Source organism: Anarrhichthys ocellatus, unplaced genomic scaffold (genome assembly GCF_004355925.1).
Source record: "Anarrhichthys ocellatus isolate YVR2014 unplaced genomic scaffold, GSC_Weel_1.0 scaffold3, whole genome shotgun sequence".
Taxonomy (NCBI): domain Eukaryota; kingdom Metazoa; phylum Chordata; class Actinopteri; order Perciformes; family Anarhichadidae; genus Anarrhichthys; species Anarrhichthys ocellatus.
The window spans coordinates 13123290-13140387 of NW_022280033.1; the positions used below are offsets into that span (position 1 = coordinate 13123290).

Consider the following 17098-nt stretch of genomic DNA (forward strand, 5'->3'; position numbering starts at 1 on the left):
GTGTGTGTGTGTGTGTGTGTGTGTGTGTGTGTGTGTGTGTGTGTGTGCGTGCGCAGAGTGCAAAAAGCGTGTACAGTGCTTTGAATCAGAAATGCGCTTCAGTGGATGAGGTCTGTAATGTGGGGGTAGGGGGGTAAGGCTGTGTGTGAACAAGCACACACACGTCTGAAGATGTGCAGCTCTTATGTAGGGAGACTGAGGCCGTATAGTCATCAGGAGGATGTTTGCTAAAAACAGCCGAGAGGGGGGAACAGTTTAAGCACGGCTGCCGACCACTTCTCTCTTCAGTCAGCTGTTGATCCCCCAGCGGACGAAAGTAAAGCTGCGTTTTCACCAACAGCTATAGGAACCTTCTGCACGTGACACACACATTAAGACACATGACATTTCACCTTCTTTCATTGTCGCCTTTTTTATTTCCATAAATTTCACTTTAACTCGTATGATTCACAGAAAAATATGGGATTTGATGGCAGGATAATGTTGTCGGAGATAAGAGTGCGCACTGCCTTTCCAAATTGATATAGATCAACCCGGAGAGAGCCCTGGCATTTTGAGGTTTTCTTGGGTCTGTGGTTGCTTAGTTTAGCCGCAAAATCCATATGTCTGCCTATGATTGATGCTCTTCTGTAAATACATGAATTTTTACATTATCCTTAATGAAGCACATCCAACAAGGACCATTAGTGGACTGTTACAAAGTACATTTAATCAAGTACAATGCATAAATACAAATGTATGTTAATCTACTTCTGCTCAAGTACATGTCAGAGGGAAATATTGTATAACTTTGTGATGAGCTTATAAAATGTGATGACTGGTATATATGAAATTACCCAACAGTAAATTAGACCTGAAATGGTTCCAGCTTCTCAAATTTGAGGATTACACTGCTTTTCCTCGTATAAAACTGAATAGTTTTGGCGATTGGACTGTTAGTTGGAGAAAACAATGTGCTCTCATCGAGAGAATGAGGAAGAAAATGATCTAGGTATAATATGCAGGAACTTTCTAAAAAACCACAACAATATATCATGTCAAGGTCGTATTGTTCCATCCTGTGTGTTTGTATGTGCATGTGTTCTCCCCTCTGCTGTGTGCAGAGTGCTGATATGTTTGTCCGTTGACAGAAAGCAGCACTGAGCCCTTTTATAAATCTCAAAAATTAGCTCAACTTTGAGCAACTAAAACAGTAAATAGTTACTTTAATGCATGAATAATAATAAAGCTTTTGATATTTTACATACTTTTGGATAATAACACAAACTTTTACTTGGGTAACAATGCAGGACTTTTAACTGTTAATGCAGGAGTAACATACTAAATTGTGTTACTGTCAATGGAGAGACTATACAACTGAATGTGCTACTGTGACTGCATTATTACCACAATTTTAAAATTTTTAAAATGAACAGTAATTGGATATACAGTATATGAATCAAAATCTTAAAATGTCAGTTTCACTTCCCCGCCAGAGATGCCAGGCAGCTCCCTAGCAACCAACAATGTGTCCCTAACAAAATGCTGTTTGCTTTGTACTTGTACTTAAAATAGTACAGGAAACAAATGACCGCTCAAACTTTGCTGGGGTCATTCTGTTGCATCTGTATCATTTTCCAACATGAGACTTATGTGTCTTAAAACAGAATATACCATTTTATGCCACTATTTGCAAGGGCAAAAATACAGCTGTCTGTGTAGATAAAACCATTACTTTAGTGCAATTTATATTTCATGCCAATTGGGCTAAATTGTAATTTTGGTTTGACAGGTCACGCTGGTCAGTTCACTTCCTGTTATGTAACAATCTTTCAAACTTACAGCGGTTGCTCTGCCTCTTCGTGGAGCCGTGGATCAACATCCACAGCTCCACGAAGTGTTCACTGGTGGGTCAAAAACAGAGTTGTGGCATCCCTTGTGATCTACCGCATTTCCCTATAAGTTCTTCAGTCATAACTGTCCCACATAAGCTCATAAACTTCCAGTGCTGGGAATGTTTTGAAGCAATTTTCTTAGATCTAAATTCCCGTGCATAAGATACTTGAAGTGCAGGGAGGACGCACTGAGGTGAGCCCCGAGGGAGCTAACAGAGCTCTCTGAGCTTCTCTTTTTGTGTGTGTGTTACATTTGACATTTGTAACAATCTAACAATCTCCTTTATTTATTGTCATTAGTTTCATAATCCAGAGAAAAATACTATTAATGTTAATAGAATAAAAGTCATGAATATGTATGAATTTTCAGATCAAAATCTAAAGTATCTATCCTCAAATAAAAGGCGGACAATATGCTGCATGTTAATGGTTCTATTTCACCTGAATGGCTGAATTTATTTGGCTTTCCCTTTAGCTCAACCTCCCGAATTCCTGGGCATTAGAAAATGTTATTAGATTAGTATTTCAAACGAACAGATGCATGCTTTATTGCATTACTATTACACTACAAATAATCAAAGGGCAGCATCGTACTGGTGAAATAAACTGATGTGTCACCGTAAGATGCATCCCTCATTTTAAGAGCTTTTCTCATCAGGCTGAAATTGGAGAGAATCCATTATGTTATACCTCTGAATGGACCAGCTGCTTGAAAGCGTAGGAATGCCAGTGATTGATAGCACGCATGCTGACGCAACCTGCCACAGCTCTCTCTCTCTCTCTCTCTCTCTCTCCCCCCTCCCATCCCTCTCCCGATATGATCAGTATATGCTGCGGCCGTGAGGGAGTCTGGCACGCTGTATGCTGTATCATGTTGCCGACTCAGAGCTGTTGATGTGCAGTGTGAGCACTGATAACACGAGCACACATCTACAAAGGTTGCAGGGATAGGGAGCTCATTTCATTAGGAGCTTGATGTGGTATCCTCACGTCAACTATACAGATTTTATATTTTGTTACAGATCATACCCCGTGTTGATGTGAAGTGATGTATTGATCTAAGATCTTCATGTATGCTGTAAATGATGTGTAGTTTTGCTGTTCACGGCACAAAATTAGTTCCGCAGCAGGATTGTTCTGCTCTGCCAATGTCCTGTAAATGAATTATGTTTCTCTTTTCTACATGGATATTAATAGCGGAAATATAAAGATCGGTGGTGATGCATTGCTTGGTTAGCTTCAAGGCAATAACTGTACAGTTAACAGGAACTAAGTGTGGCCTTAAAGACGTCAGAGACAGCTAAAGTGGTACAGGAAATCCTCTGACTCAGACTTGAATCTGACAATAACAAAAAGAAAACTTGCATTGGGGTAATTCTATCACAGTCTTGCCATTTTCTAATCCTAACTTCGTATAATCCAAACCATTGTTCAGCATTCTTATTTATCTGTGTATATAGCTTCTATTGTTTTTTTTCTCCAGATTGTCTTCAGTCAGTGCAGATCATCTACTTGACCTCAATTTGAGGTTAATTAGGTTTTTCTTTTATCATTATCTTTATTATGGGATTGGATATTATTAGATAGGAATATAACTGTGGTCCAAATATTTAGTTGCACTGCAGATGTGACGTTTTTACATTCAAGCTTTCTGCACTGCTTTTGCTAAAGGAATGGACTACATTGATTTATTTCATTGTGCAAATTCAAGGCAATATTTACAATTGTAATTTATGTAAATGTACGCCTAGTGAAATAAATCAATTGAATGCATTCCTTTGGTAAATGTAAGTCTCTGCAGAAACTTCAAGTCAGGAACTAAAATATCAACAGTGACCCAGAAAAAGGCAGAAAGACAAATCTTGAGACAAAAGAACATTATGGGAAATCTGAAATGGATAGATACACAAATTAGACCTGGTGTGATCAGTGTTTAGGAGTCTAAACTTAGACTGCCCCTGCTTGATCGCTCACTCTCACACACATTGTTTGTACATGCTTTCCTTATGCTGCACCATAGTGTACCATAGTGAAAGTGTTTTCAAACGTTTATTAAATGTACTAATATATATTTTTCCCAGAAAAATTACTTTTTGACTGCTGTATAAGAGGGACTGTTCTGAATGCTCATTGAACACAAGCCATTCATAAAATTTGGCTTGGAAGTACCCAATAATATAACTCTAGAGATTGATCCCTGTTTTTAAGTCTCTCTATCTGCGGAGGAGGTCAGGGGTCAGGGTCGGCACCTGGAAGGAATTCAGTGCCTTGGTAAATAGCGACAGCAAAATGCTTAAACACTGGGCTGGACCTTTTTCAATCCTCGTATGCAAAAGTTGACGCTCCATTAAATGTGTCCTGCCATGCTGTAAATGTGGAGCTTGGCGTCTCCTCCTTGACCACTGAGCTGTGGATCAGGAAACAGCAGCGTGTCTCTGGAGAGCACTGGGGTTATATGGCTCGGCCCCTTTACGCAGCCACATTCAGAAAACGGGAACAGCAGTTAAGCAGCGTCAATTGTGCCCTTCTCAGACGCGTCAAATATGCTAAAACACCGGAAACGACGACGACTCACCCTTCAAAATAACCGCTAGATGTGTAGGAAAAAAAAGCTTAATGAATGAATCTTTGAACATCGGTGTTTTTTAGGCAATGACTCACATTTTTAAGCGCTCTGTCATGGCATTTGTGAATGTTTCCAGGAAGCCAAATATCTTAAATCAATGTATTTTAAAGGCTAATTTAGCCATAAGCATTACAACTGCACGTTTAAAAGGAATTCCTGAAAATGATTGTCTGACCTACTTAAATTCTTGACAAAATGTCATTACGTTCATTGCAGTATTCCTGACAGGACACCCTACACACAATCATCATGCAGTGCTTTGGCTTTTACTTTGAAAACTAAAGCGGAAGTTGTGCTAGATATTTGTAGCTGACTTGACACTGGCGCGCACCCGTCTTTCCCTCTCTGTGCGTGCGTGCGTGCGTGTGTGTGTGTGTGTGTGCGTGTGTGTGTGTGTGTGTGTGTGTGAGTGCGTGTGTGTGTGCGCGTGCGTGCGTGTCTTTTTTACTCCCGTCCCTCTGTGTCTATGCGTCGTCGTCTCCGCTCCCCCAGTCTGCTGCTGCACATCCACAGCGGAGCCACCACGCCGAGGAGGCGGGCCGACTGTAGCTACACCTCGGCCAGCGGTGCTGGGTCATAGCGCTGGTGGAGGGGGGGCAGCACACTGCTCTTCTTGCCCTTCCAAAAATCGTGCACAGCCTGAAGCATTGAGGACACCATCAGACTAACGCGTACTGGAATAGTTTTGGTTTTTGCTGAGACGCGCCAAGTTGCAGCTGCAGAGGCGCACTTTCCTCCGTGGCTCCTCTCTCCTCCTGCGCTCACAATCCGACATGGAAGATGGTCCGTCTTCAACAAGCTGTTTCAGAAGGTTAACGGACTGTTTCCCGGGTGCAAGTAGGTCTTCTTTTTTTACAAACACTGTAAAAGAGTGAAACAAAAAACAAACTGAAATTTACGCGAAATACAAAAAGCTTTGCTTGTCGGTAACCGTGCCAAAACATTTTGGTCGTGCAGGCGTTCGTTATTTGCCCATGCGTCTACCCAACTTTATGAATGACAGCTTGAGAGCTGATTTAGATGGGTGGGGACTTCATTCGAGGGGGACCAGACAGGACTGCAATACGGAAAATGTAGCGTGTGTCTCTTCAGTCCTTTCTGATAAAAATAAAGATCGGGTTTATGAATCCCATCTCGAATATGAGCTGGTCCGGTCTACCAAGGAGGGGACAGTCAGCGGTGCTGCAATAAGACATGGCATCAAGAAGTCTTCAGCTCGCGCCGGAGTGAGGATAGGCTGTGTAAATGCTGTTCAGCCCACTCCCTAACGAGAATTACATTTAAAAATATTCCTGTAGAAATAAGAGTTGAAGGCAATGGTTCCGCATTCATATTCTTACAGACATTACTTTGTTATAACAACTATATTAACACATGTTTGTATTATTTATTGCAATACTACGAGTTGTATATGTATACACCATTAGATATATAGGTTTCTCGTTCCATAGCTGGGATAAATGTGTCCTAATAAAACTCAGTTTGGCTTTTACGTCAGCTGTTTTGCTTAATTGCTTTTCTTTTTTTAAAGCTTTTTTCTTATTGTCAGAGGCTGCTACACTCCGCAATTTAGCATTGTTTTAATTATAAAATAGTAGAATATATTGAGAAATTGGTGCCATAATAAGAAATAATACGCAAAAAGTTTAGTGAATGTATTTGTAATTTACAGTAAATATTCACTTATAATGTGCTTTCCCACTCAGTGGTGAATTTACAGGCCTTGTTGCATATTTTTGCAATTTTCTCTGGTTTTATATCTTTGTAATATTGCTGTGGGAACTTGTACTTTGGGAGTTATTTTAATTTATTTCTGTGATTGTAAATTACACTGTCTGTGTGCCACATGAATAACACTGTCCGTGGTTCCATTTGTATAAGTGGCACCTCGAGTGACCTTTAGTGGCAACGCTGTAATAACCAGTTAGCAGTTTGGGTCCTGGGATACTGAGTGATGCCAAAATACACACATAGCAGTAAACTGCAGTCATGGAATGTATTATTGAGGTACGGTTCGTAGGTATCCCGCCTTCATACTGACCAAAAAAGGACAAGAATTTGAGATTACACAATGCTTCCACACTTTTTTGAATTAACTAAACAACTGTAGCTGCAGCTGACTAAATATTCAAATTGCAAATGTGTGTTTCCGTGGGACTAAAAAAGGATTATTATATCTTGTGCTCAACTGTCTCGTACTATTTTCTAACACTATAAAGAAGTCGTTCACACATTGACCAGAGTAAAAGTTAATCATTGACTGCCAGCTTCCACTTTTGTTGTAATTGTCATAGCTCACATTTATGCTGTAATGTTATATCGTACAGCTGTCAATTAATCTAGATTAAATGTAGGATTTGACACACTGTTTGCCTTCTCATTGCACGTTTCCCTGTGATTGGTTTAGGATCGGGGAATAATTTGATTGTAACTTATCCAAGGCCTTTTCACTGTCACAGAACACATATGTGTGTTTTTATAGCACTGTTTACAAAGGCTTTTTGTGTTTTATTTTACTGCTGTCATGTTTATCCATCGTTGTTTGTCCTTTCTGAAATGGGACTGGTTAAAGATGACGTGTTGGCTCATTCACTTTCTGAATGCTCATGTGATTCTAAGCAGCGGGTTAGTCCTGGGGTATTATAAATAGCTGTTTGTAGCCTCACATTGCGGGAAAATATACAAGGGTGTGCATGTTTTTGTGCATTGTTTGTGGATAGTTGTGTAGTCAGATTCGGAGGTCAGTCTGGGTCAGCCCTAATATAATCTCTCAGGCATTTTCAAACCCAATTGGTTGTCGACGAATTGCTTAACTCCGTGAAGAAGGCTGTATTGTCAGACAGGAAATGCTCACGCTGGACATTTCCTGCCTCACCGCGTGCCTTCTCTCACAGTGAGGACTCCTCTCAGCATAGAATATATAAATAGTGATTGATATGATTAAATATGAAAATGAATGCACCATTGAAATTTGAATGGCTAAACAACTCCAGACCAGGCTGAACACATGCCAAATAGTCTCTTTGTGATTTGTCTTCAGTGTTTAGCTGTCAGGAAGTTCAAGCCAAAGAAAATTAGCTTGTTCTGCAGTTTGAACCCTTTTTTTTTTTTCATCTCAAGATCCATGCAGGACCGGATCAGTGCCAGGGCACAGTGCACGATCTGAGCGGTGAGACGGGTGACATTCTCCTCAAGGCGTCCGTTGACCCCTCGTCAGCTTGCCGTGGTTTGGTATCTGAGGGGACGGGAAAAGGCCACATGCGTGTAGATTTCTTTACAACTTGTCCTCGTGTCAAGGCTCATAAAAGAACAGGGCGCTGGAGAAGACGCACAGATCTGTGGTTCTCATTACCGGGTCCCCATTGGCCCCTTCTGCAGAGCGGCTGCAGAGTTCAGCATCAGTCCAGATGTTCAGCGGGGAACATGACCCCTTGTCACTGATGTGGCTCTGGGTGGGGGGGTAGGGGGGGGGGGGGGCACAGAGGCAGCGCTACATCAAACCACCAGTTTGGGTGAGATGTGACCTCCGAGGCAGCAACCGCAGCTTTAGTTTGAAGGCTCGCTGTCGTAGGCTGTGTGATCTACCGCCTCTGGCTGTCTTTCAGGGAATGCACACGAAACGTTTGAGTTAATAACGTAAGTTGAAGGTGAAGGTTGACCTGCTATGTGTCTATAACTGCAGCTGGAGTGTTGCTGCTTGCCTGTGACCACACTATTAGGCTGTGGATCATGGGACATGCCTTATCTATATCTTAGCTTGCCATTTATAGCCCTTACCCTTTACATCTAATGACCTGGACCATGGAAGTGGAAATAATGCAAATTACATTTCCATGGAAATGTCCACCTCTCTGTCTGTCTTGAGTGTTAGGTGTGCATGTTTGTGCAGCGGTGTTTGTTTTCACCATGCGGGGGCGTGTTTCTGGAAGTGATTGGACTGCAGTTAAAAGTCCAGGGGGAAACAACGTTTTCTTAATTTGACACCTGTTCAGTGGCTGACTATTGATTGAGCCGCACCAGTCGCCTCACCCTTGGCTGCCGTGGAATGTGGTGTGTGTGTGTGTGTTCACCTGCATTTGCACACACACATACCCAGGTTCACCGGCACAGGCTCAATGAATAAATTAGTTGAGCGGTGGGAGAGGAGTCAAAGCGTTTTCATCTTCAGTCTTTTTGTCCTCTTTGCCGCTGACTGAATGTGCGTGTTGGACGCTGTGCTCCAGCCCTCCCAGAGATAAGATAAGAACCACATGCTCTTCCCACCTCCTGGCAAGGGAGTCCCAGGCGGACCTGCTGACGCACGCACTCCCCCTCCCCTCCCTCCCCTTTCCTGCCTCAGCCTCATGTCAGGAAAGTGAAAAGTAGTACCTTGGCAGCTTGCCCGTGACTCTCTGCCAGGAGGAGTGCGCTTCGAGAGAAGTGGTCTTTTCCCTTTTTCTCTCATGTGCCTTTTTCATCTACTGTATGTGTTGCAGCAGAGGAGTTACATCTTGCTCGCTAAACAGGAGCACCGCCGGGGTCGGCCTCCGCTGTTGACATTGCCGCCCGACATCGTTTGACAGGAGCGCTGAAGACACGTTCCCTTCTATTCAGGCACTGTCACACAGATGGCCAACTGCTTCATGGGAAATAGAGATGAGCGATGGCGATCGGGTGGAGCTGGCCGTTGTCTTTAGGCGCTCTTAAAATGTTCCTTTATCTGCATATGTGAGTTTATTGTTTAAATGAAACAAGCAGTACCTCCAGGAATTTGCTACTTTTACATTGCACGTTTCTCTAAATCTTGCAATATTTCAGCAAAAAAAATAAATAAATCCATTTATGTCCGTTTTCTACATAAAATACTGGTAACCCAAATAACTCAGGTCAAATTAAGTTCCACCTCACTCACAACTACAGTAACCACTTTCCTTTCAACTGCCATATCAATTTTCTGTCAGCTGAGAAGCCTTGTTGTGAAACAGCCCTTTCCCCCAACGTGCATATTGCACGCAACAACCTTCACAGTTTGCAGTGCGTTTGGCTAACAGCCAACAAAACTGCCAGTAGACACACTGCTGCAGAAGTATCAGCTGCTGCTCTCTGGTTCACTTTTATTGTTTTGTACAGTGCGTTTGGCTAACAGCTAACAGAACTACCAGTACCATTCACTGCTGTACCTCGCTGCAACTCGGCCGCTGATAAGCGGGCAGACAGGTTGGTTAGTTTAATTTTGTTTTTGGCAAGACCGTATGACGTGTCTCATATAAAGACTTTGAGGCGATTGCCTGCATACATTTTGAGTTTGAATGAAGTGTGTTTTATGACTTGGGCCTTACAGCTTATTGGTGTCTAGACCTGCAGTGAGCCAATTGTGGGTTGTATTCATTCAATCACGCAATACAGCAATGGTCGTTGCAGACACACCTGGCGGCGATCTGCACTCTAAAAAATGTTTGATCATCCATCATCATAACTTCAAAGACAAACTCGTGAAGTGATGAACCTAAATTACAGTGCAATCCTGATGGGATTTACAAAGCATACCTTGTGATATGTGGATGAGTTTTCTCTCATCACAGACTCTTGTATTCAGAAATTCAGATTTTAAAGTAGAAACAAAGAAAGAGAGAACGAGGTAGTTGATCAGCAGCTGAAGGCGTCCAGTGCAAACCCCTCATCTCTGTTCGTCAGCTCTCAGATGAAGACTGAAGTGTTGTGGAGGCTTAAATCAAACATGATGTAAATTGTAGAATAAGGACAGACTTGTGGATACAGAGAGAGCAACGAGGCCTCGCTTCACTGGGGTTTCTTTTCTTTCAGGAGCTTCCTATAAAGAGATAGAAACGAAGCGTCCGGAATACTCGGGGACTTTCCGTTTTTATTATGACTTTTTGTGACTCATATGAAATCTCACCATAACTGACTCAGTATCAGGTTTCAAAAGCTGATGTTCATCTCAATACTTTAAAGTTGCTACGTATACTAATAATGCATGAAAGAATATTTATTGAAAGCACATTTCAGACCATGCTCGATGCCTGACATTCCATATTAATACCACAACCTGGTGCCGCAACACAATGAAGGTGCCCAGTCCAAGCTGTCTTGTAAACGCATTCCCCGTCAAACAGGAGCGTGTTCATACTGAAACTTGGATGCGAGGGCGCAGAGACCCAGACTGGTTTGGCCTTCTCTTCCCAGTCCCAGGGTGTGGTGTGGTGTGGTGTGCTTCAGTCAAGATAAGTGTTATGCAACAATACATCACTGAACATGAACTCGGGCTTCACTTTTTGTACAGGAAGTCCAAGTCTGAGTCAGGCACCAAAATCTCTGCTAACTGGGCTTCAGCTGCTCACAAGCATGCTGCAGAACAAGCAGCTTCCCAGCGCCTTCATTTAGACTCAAACTCATTTAAGCACCGAGGTGGGAAGTATACTTAAGCGCTGCATTTAAGTACAATTTAAAAAAACTTCTACTTTGCATAAATATTTCTATTTTATGCTATACTTCTACTCCACTACATTTTAGAGGGAAATATTACATACTACATGTATCTGACAGCAAATAAAGACTGTATATAAAAAAACAAAAACATGATAAATGTTTAAAATACAACACTTTGTGAAAGACTAAACCAGTGGTTCCCATTCCTTTTGGCTTATGAAGGATGGTTTCATTTACATAACAGGCCCAATATTTCACAAAAAAATGATTTAAGAAAAGTCCAAATTATGTTGTGGCAAAACTTTGTTCCTATCAATAATCTTGCAACCACAGAGATTTATCTTGTGACCATTGGAGGAGGCCTGCACATCCTACAGACATCTATATGTTGAAATCATGGGAAGGCTTGGGATGATGAGGATTTGGACATATTTAGTTTGTTCAATTTTGATTTGTTAATGTTTGCCGTGTCATACATTGTGTTATTCTTTCTTGATGGCACCATTGTCTTCAGCAGCGTTGGTGCCAGTGGGAAGGAAATTTCCCCTGAGGTAAAAGAAAAAGAAGAACTCTGGCCAAACCAGTCACCAAGCGTTTGCTTCTACCGCAGCAGTCTCTCCCTCCTGATTGAGAGAGCACATGTGGGTCCCAGTGGGGTTAACCATTGTGGACCACAGCATGTGGGACAGATCTGGCTGCACCTTTGCTTAGTTGTAGTCAGAGGCCCAGGACACTGACGCATATCCCACAGCTCTGAGTGTCACTGCGGTCACATTAGGTTGAGCTGTGGCTCGAGAGGCTTAGGAAGGAATCAGAAGGAAAGTCCGTCAGGTCGACAGAAAGCATCAAGAATGTTCAGGAAAAAAAACGTCATCATCTCGTCAGTGCTCTTACATTTTCCTGGTATTACATTGAATCATCGTAACATAGTTTAATAGGATATGTCTGGTGATGGTCTATAATATTTTTCTTAATGTCAAGTACAGTGAAAAGAGCAAAACCAACCAATGGTTTTGCCTTCTGAAATAATCATAGGAGCACCAATAATGTATTAATCCGTTGCTGAAAATAGTCAGCAACACTATTTACTCCTGTTTGAATAATGTTTGATTAATACTACAGTGCCCACCTGTTTTAATGAATCTTTAGATTTATGTCTTCAGTAGGGACCAATGGGCTTGGAGGTGACGGCCACAGACGTGTGGTGGAAGTCGGAAAGTACTGGGAAGTGAACTAACACGTTGTTGGTTTTGGTCATTTTACAGAATGTTGACGATAACAAAAATAATAAATATGGCCAACCTTAACCTTTACGCAATAATGAGCCTTGTTGTGATTATTTTTTTACCTACTCCTGATATTAGTAAAAACAAAAATTTGGTTGCACTTTCAATCCACATTCTTGTACTTTTCAAACGTTCAAGGGTTGAGTTAGGGGTCAGAAATAAATAGTGTCTGTTCTCGAGGGCCATGGTGTGTTCTTTCTTTGGTGCAGGCTGGTCATTGTAAGCACAGGGATGTACCCAGAACTCCATTTATAAGCCCACTGTAGAATTCTAAGCACTGCCGTTTGTTTTTGCCCCATGGAAATAGGACATTTGACTATTTCTGTTCATGTGCACACATATGATAGCTAAATCACTTTCCACACAAAACCTGTATTCATAAAGATACAGCCTCCTTGTGTTTTATTTTTGGTAGTGTCACTAATCACAGTGCCGTCTTTGTTTCAAATAGGACAAAGTTGTGAGGGTATTTTGCAGCGCTTCCATTTTACTCCTTTCTGTGTCTTTCTGTCCCTTGCAGCTCCACCCACCCCCCCTTAACTCTCTCTGATTTATTAAGCCATATTCTGTGCGTCAGAGCTGGCCAGGAGTCTCGTGAGGCGTTCCGTTCCTGAAGATCTGTGTCTCGTGTCTGGACAGCGTCAGACTGCAGCGTCCTCCACCCCTCAAACTTACCCCCACCTCTGTTTGCCTTATTTGCCTGCAACCACAAGCCTGCTCGACCTACACACACACACACACTCACACACTGAGCAGGTGATCAATCGTAGCCGAAGATCAAATTATTTGTTCTGGGCGAACAGATCAAAGGTCGTAGGTGGCCGCTAAGACTGTTTACCAGAGTCAGGAGCACTTTGATTCAGAAATTCTATTCAAATAATTGCTATTCCTCAAGTGCAATTTCAAACACTTTGTAAAGACACACATAAGAGTTACCTGCAGCTGAAGTGGATGCTTCTGACTCCTGCATCTGGTTTCATTTTTGTCATCTGGCACAACAGTCAGGTCTGTGCCACACAGTCTGCAGCCATTAATTACCCTGATGTCATACAGGATTTTAGACAAACACACACCACTTAGTAATATTTACATGCTGTGTGTATGTGTGTTTGTGTGTCTGACGGCTGATAACCAGATATTCTGTGAGAAAACGAAACAAAAAACGATCTGTGCTGTCTGAATACAATGGCCTGCTTTCTACCCTTATCTGCTAACAGATATAACTACTGTGTGCCATACCATAAAATGGAAATATAGCCTGGTCGTAGGATTTTGTTTTTCTGTACCAGGAATTATTATATTCGGTTGCATTTCATGTCAGCATCGAGTTCACGGTCTCATGACGTGGTGACGTCTCACGGCTGAATTTAAACAGAAGTCTTTGTTTTAGAAGCACACTGCATTTGCTCGAGTGACCTCAACATGATGGCTTCCTAGTGCATCACAACGGCCTCTCAGACGCCAGCGGGTGTATTAAAAACAACTTTCCCTCAACGATGGTCTGGCAAATGGCTTTTTTGACAACAAAGACAGTAAACAGCAGCACTTAGCGAGCTTTCGAGGACCTAATTGCCTATTAAGCACATTCGAGTCCTCCTTTATCCTGCTGCCTCTGTTGGGGGCTCCTATCTCTGGAGACACAGCTTTACAGTAAACATAAGCGAGCCAGCCCGGCTATCTGACGGCTTTAGCTGGAACATAGGCGCTGTGCTGCCGCTCTCACCTCACAGTAAAGAGAAAGAGATGACCTTCGGCTGTTTCTAGTCTGTGCCTTTGTTTGGGGGAATGTCTGGAACACTGTGGGCCTTTGGCATATGACGTTTCCACGCTCTTATATCTCATGTTTCTCTCCTCCACACTCTTCTATTTTTGTATTTTTTATGCTTTGCTTAGTCATAAATAAAGCTGTGTTGTCCCTGAGCTAAAATATGTTTTAATTTCTTGTGCTTTTCAGGCTTGACAGATGAGAAAGTGAAGGCCTACCTCTCGCTTCACCCGCAGATGCTGGATGACTTTGTGTTGGAGAGTGTGAGCGCAGAGACGTTGGACAGATGGCTGAAGAGGAAGACCAGCAGCAGGCCTGCAGGTATACCCACTCCCACACACACACACGCAGCAGGGACAAACATGGAAACACACACACGCTGCAGCTCTCTGGATCACTGTGACATAATAATTGGATCAGCGAATTCCAGGATATTGACGCAGAGTTGTAATTTCTGCGATATTTTGCTTCGGTTAAATGTTTATACTTTTTAGCTACATAATCTCACATGAGTTCCCGACTAGTCAACCACAAATACAGGCTGCAGCCACGTCAGGCGTTTACTTTTATTGCGCTGAAAAGCTAAAACCTTTTTTCTTAAAGACCCAGAGTAACCAGAGTGTGCCTCTGCGGGTTGTATTTATTATCCCGGCCATTTGCAGTACAAATCACTCACCTTCACATTTGTCTCCTTCAATCATCAGTGTGTGTGATAGAAGAAAGGCAGAGGGAACGGGCCTGTCGGGTGTTTACGGGTCATTAGATGTGTTTGAGCGGGCCGAGTTAAGTCTGTTCCGTGCGCTCCACGCGCACAGTGGACTGTTTCTCAGACCGTCCGCATCCATCAAGGGCCCACAGGGCTGGCACTCTGCCCAGTCGAGCTGCTGACGTCAGAGGCGACCTCCAGAGACATGCAGCCGGCTGAAGGGGGCCCAGGGGAGGGGTAGGGATGATGATGATGATGGTAGTGGTGGTGGGGGCGGGGCGGGGGGAGGTTGCGCTGGCTCAGGGTGTGGATGTGTTGAAGTGGAGCGGGAAACTGGCGGAGGACGGATTTGTTTCATTTTGAAGCTGTTTTTTTTTTTTTTTTACACATGATGTCTACAGACGGTTGCGTTCATTGCTGCCATGCAGAGACGTTGATTTCTCAAGGCTGAGCTTGCATTTGAAACAGTTTTCCTGTATACAGTGTGTGTGTGCGCGTGTGTGTGTGCGCGTGTGTGTGTGTAGGTTGACAGGTTGGAGGCCGTCATGTTAATCATTCTTGCCGGCGCCAACTAGGAACTCATTTCACTCTTGTAGATCAGGTCAGAGCAGGTGCAGCTCATGCAAAGCAAAACGCAGATTCACAAAACCTCACCGCAGCGCAGACATGCAAAATACTTTTGGCTTATGTCGCTGTGTTTTTCAGCCGTTTTCAGTTATGATATGAGTCAGAAAACTAAAATTCCCTCAATGCAAATGTCAAGTTCAGCTCTTAATTGCCCTTAAATCAACAATTTAAAGAACCATATGAACCGTTTTGTTTGCTATAAATTACATATACTTAAAATGACAGCTGCCTTTTATTCAAAGCATGTTTTAGCGTTTCAGTGTGGCAGGAAAATCAGCTTACTGGGACTTGGAACTCGCTTGAATAAAGTCACAGTTAACAGTGTGCAGAATTAATGTCACGCTTTCCTTGATTTTTACGTTATCTTTTCGGAACAACTGTCCATTGTGAGTCCGACAATGTTAAAGGAGTGCCATGCTAAATTGGTGGAGTAAACAATGTTTGTATCCGTGAGGTGTTGAGGGGCTGCTGAGTTGGTCTTAACCAAGTTGTTAGATTACGTAACAAAATGCAGTGACGATATTTAGCCACGAGCTCCGTGCAGTTGGGCTCTTGAGCCGTACGAGAAGCGGCCAGACTCGGAGTGAAAACATCAGCAATCAGCCTGACAGCTCTCTCGTTATGTTGCACGTGTTTCTCTTGGTTGATCTTAACATCACATCGATAATATTACTCCACAAGTCCACCTCTGTTAGCGGACACTCTGGAGCCTCTCAGTGGCTGTATCCACTCACATGGCAACAAGCCGTGTTTAATTTCTGGTTCATCACACTGGCTGAATGGTCACTGTGTTGATATTATAGATTGTAGATTTATTTGACACATTTCTCTGCTTGTTTTAAAGAAACCTCTCCTCTATATGTATTTTTTGCTGATAAAAGTAGCTAATTTATTCTAAAAGTGACACGTTTTAGAGATCAGATTGATCTTATATTCTTTATGTGTGCTGCAGCAGCAGCAGGACCTGTCCTCATGTGATCGTCACTGAGATAACCACTGCTTCCTGGAAGCAGTCCCTGCAGCCTGTCCCGTTCTCACTTATCATGTGATGGGCTACATTGGATGACATAAATCTGTTTGTTTGTACACATGGACGCAAGTGTGTGTGTTTGTGCAAAGACTGTGTTACAGACTGTGAATCCAGAAAAAAAAGCCTTCACATTTGCACACTTGAGCTGATATTACAAATGTGCCGTGTCATAACATCTAAATCCCAATTTTCTTGTGACGTTCTCTTGTCTTTTTGTCTTATTGTTTATTGCTTCATACAGTTGAACCTATGAATCACGATTAGGCTTTTAAGGCAGATGTTGGTGTGTCATTATGTGTTACAGAGCAGATTGCTCTTATAGCAGTCAGTTACTAAACACAATTTCCCAGAATCCCCACTGATGTCATTTGACCATCACACCTCTCTTGACCAATGTCCCACTGGCAATGTTTACTTCACACCACATGCTGTCATGGGGTAATTAATAAATCCCAAACCGTCTGCTGATCCCATCGAGAGGCCCCTCGCTACTGACTTGTGCCTTATGCAATGCACGCACACACAAACACACGCACACACACGGTGGTGTACACCTTCTGTGTCTTTTTGTCAGACTGTAAAAGGCTTAATCAACTGTTAAACATTTCAGTTCAGCACCGATCTGATCAAACTCTGTATATCGTACGCTGAATATCCCTGACATGACGGACCCCCTTGTCTTATTGATAATGGAGAGCAATGTTGGAAGAAGTGTGTGTGTGTGTGTGTGTGTGTGTGTGTGTGTGTGTGTGTGTGTG

General features: G+C 42.7%; 1 protein-coding gene across 9 annotated transcripts in view; it reads left to right on the forward strand.

The window, feature by feature from the left end:
• Window positions 1-17098, forward strand: part of pde10a (phosphodiesterase 10A) — a 50858-nt gene that overhangs the window by 13554 nt on the left and 20206 nt on the right. For 5 of the 9 annotated variants that reach the window (XM_031873620.1, XM_031873586.1, XM_031873611.1 and 2 more), the window contains one exon: window positions 14167-14298. In XM_031873620.1, coding sequence (XP_031729480.1) covers window positions 14167-14298 — 132 coding nt within the window. Of the gene's footprint in view, window positions 1-3489; window positions 5338-14166; window positions 14299-17098 lie in introns of those variants that run through there. The other 4 variants (XM_031873629.1, XM_031873637.1, XM_031873646.1 and 1 more) reach the window with 2 other exon arrangements.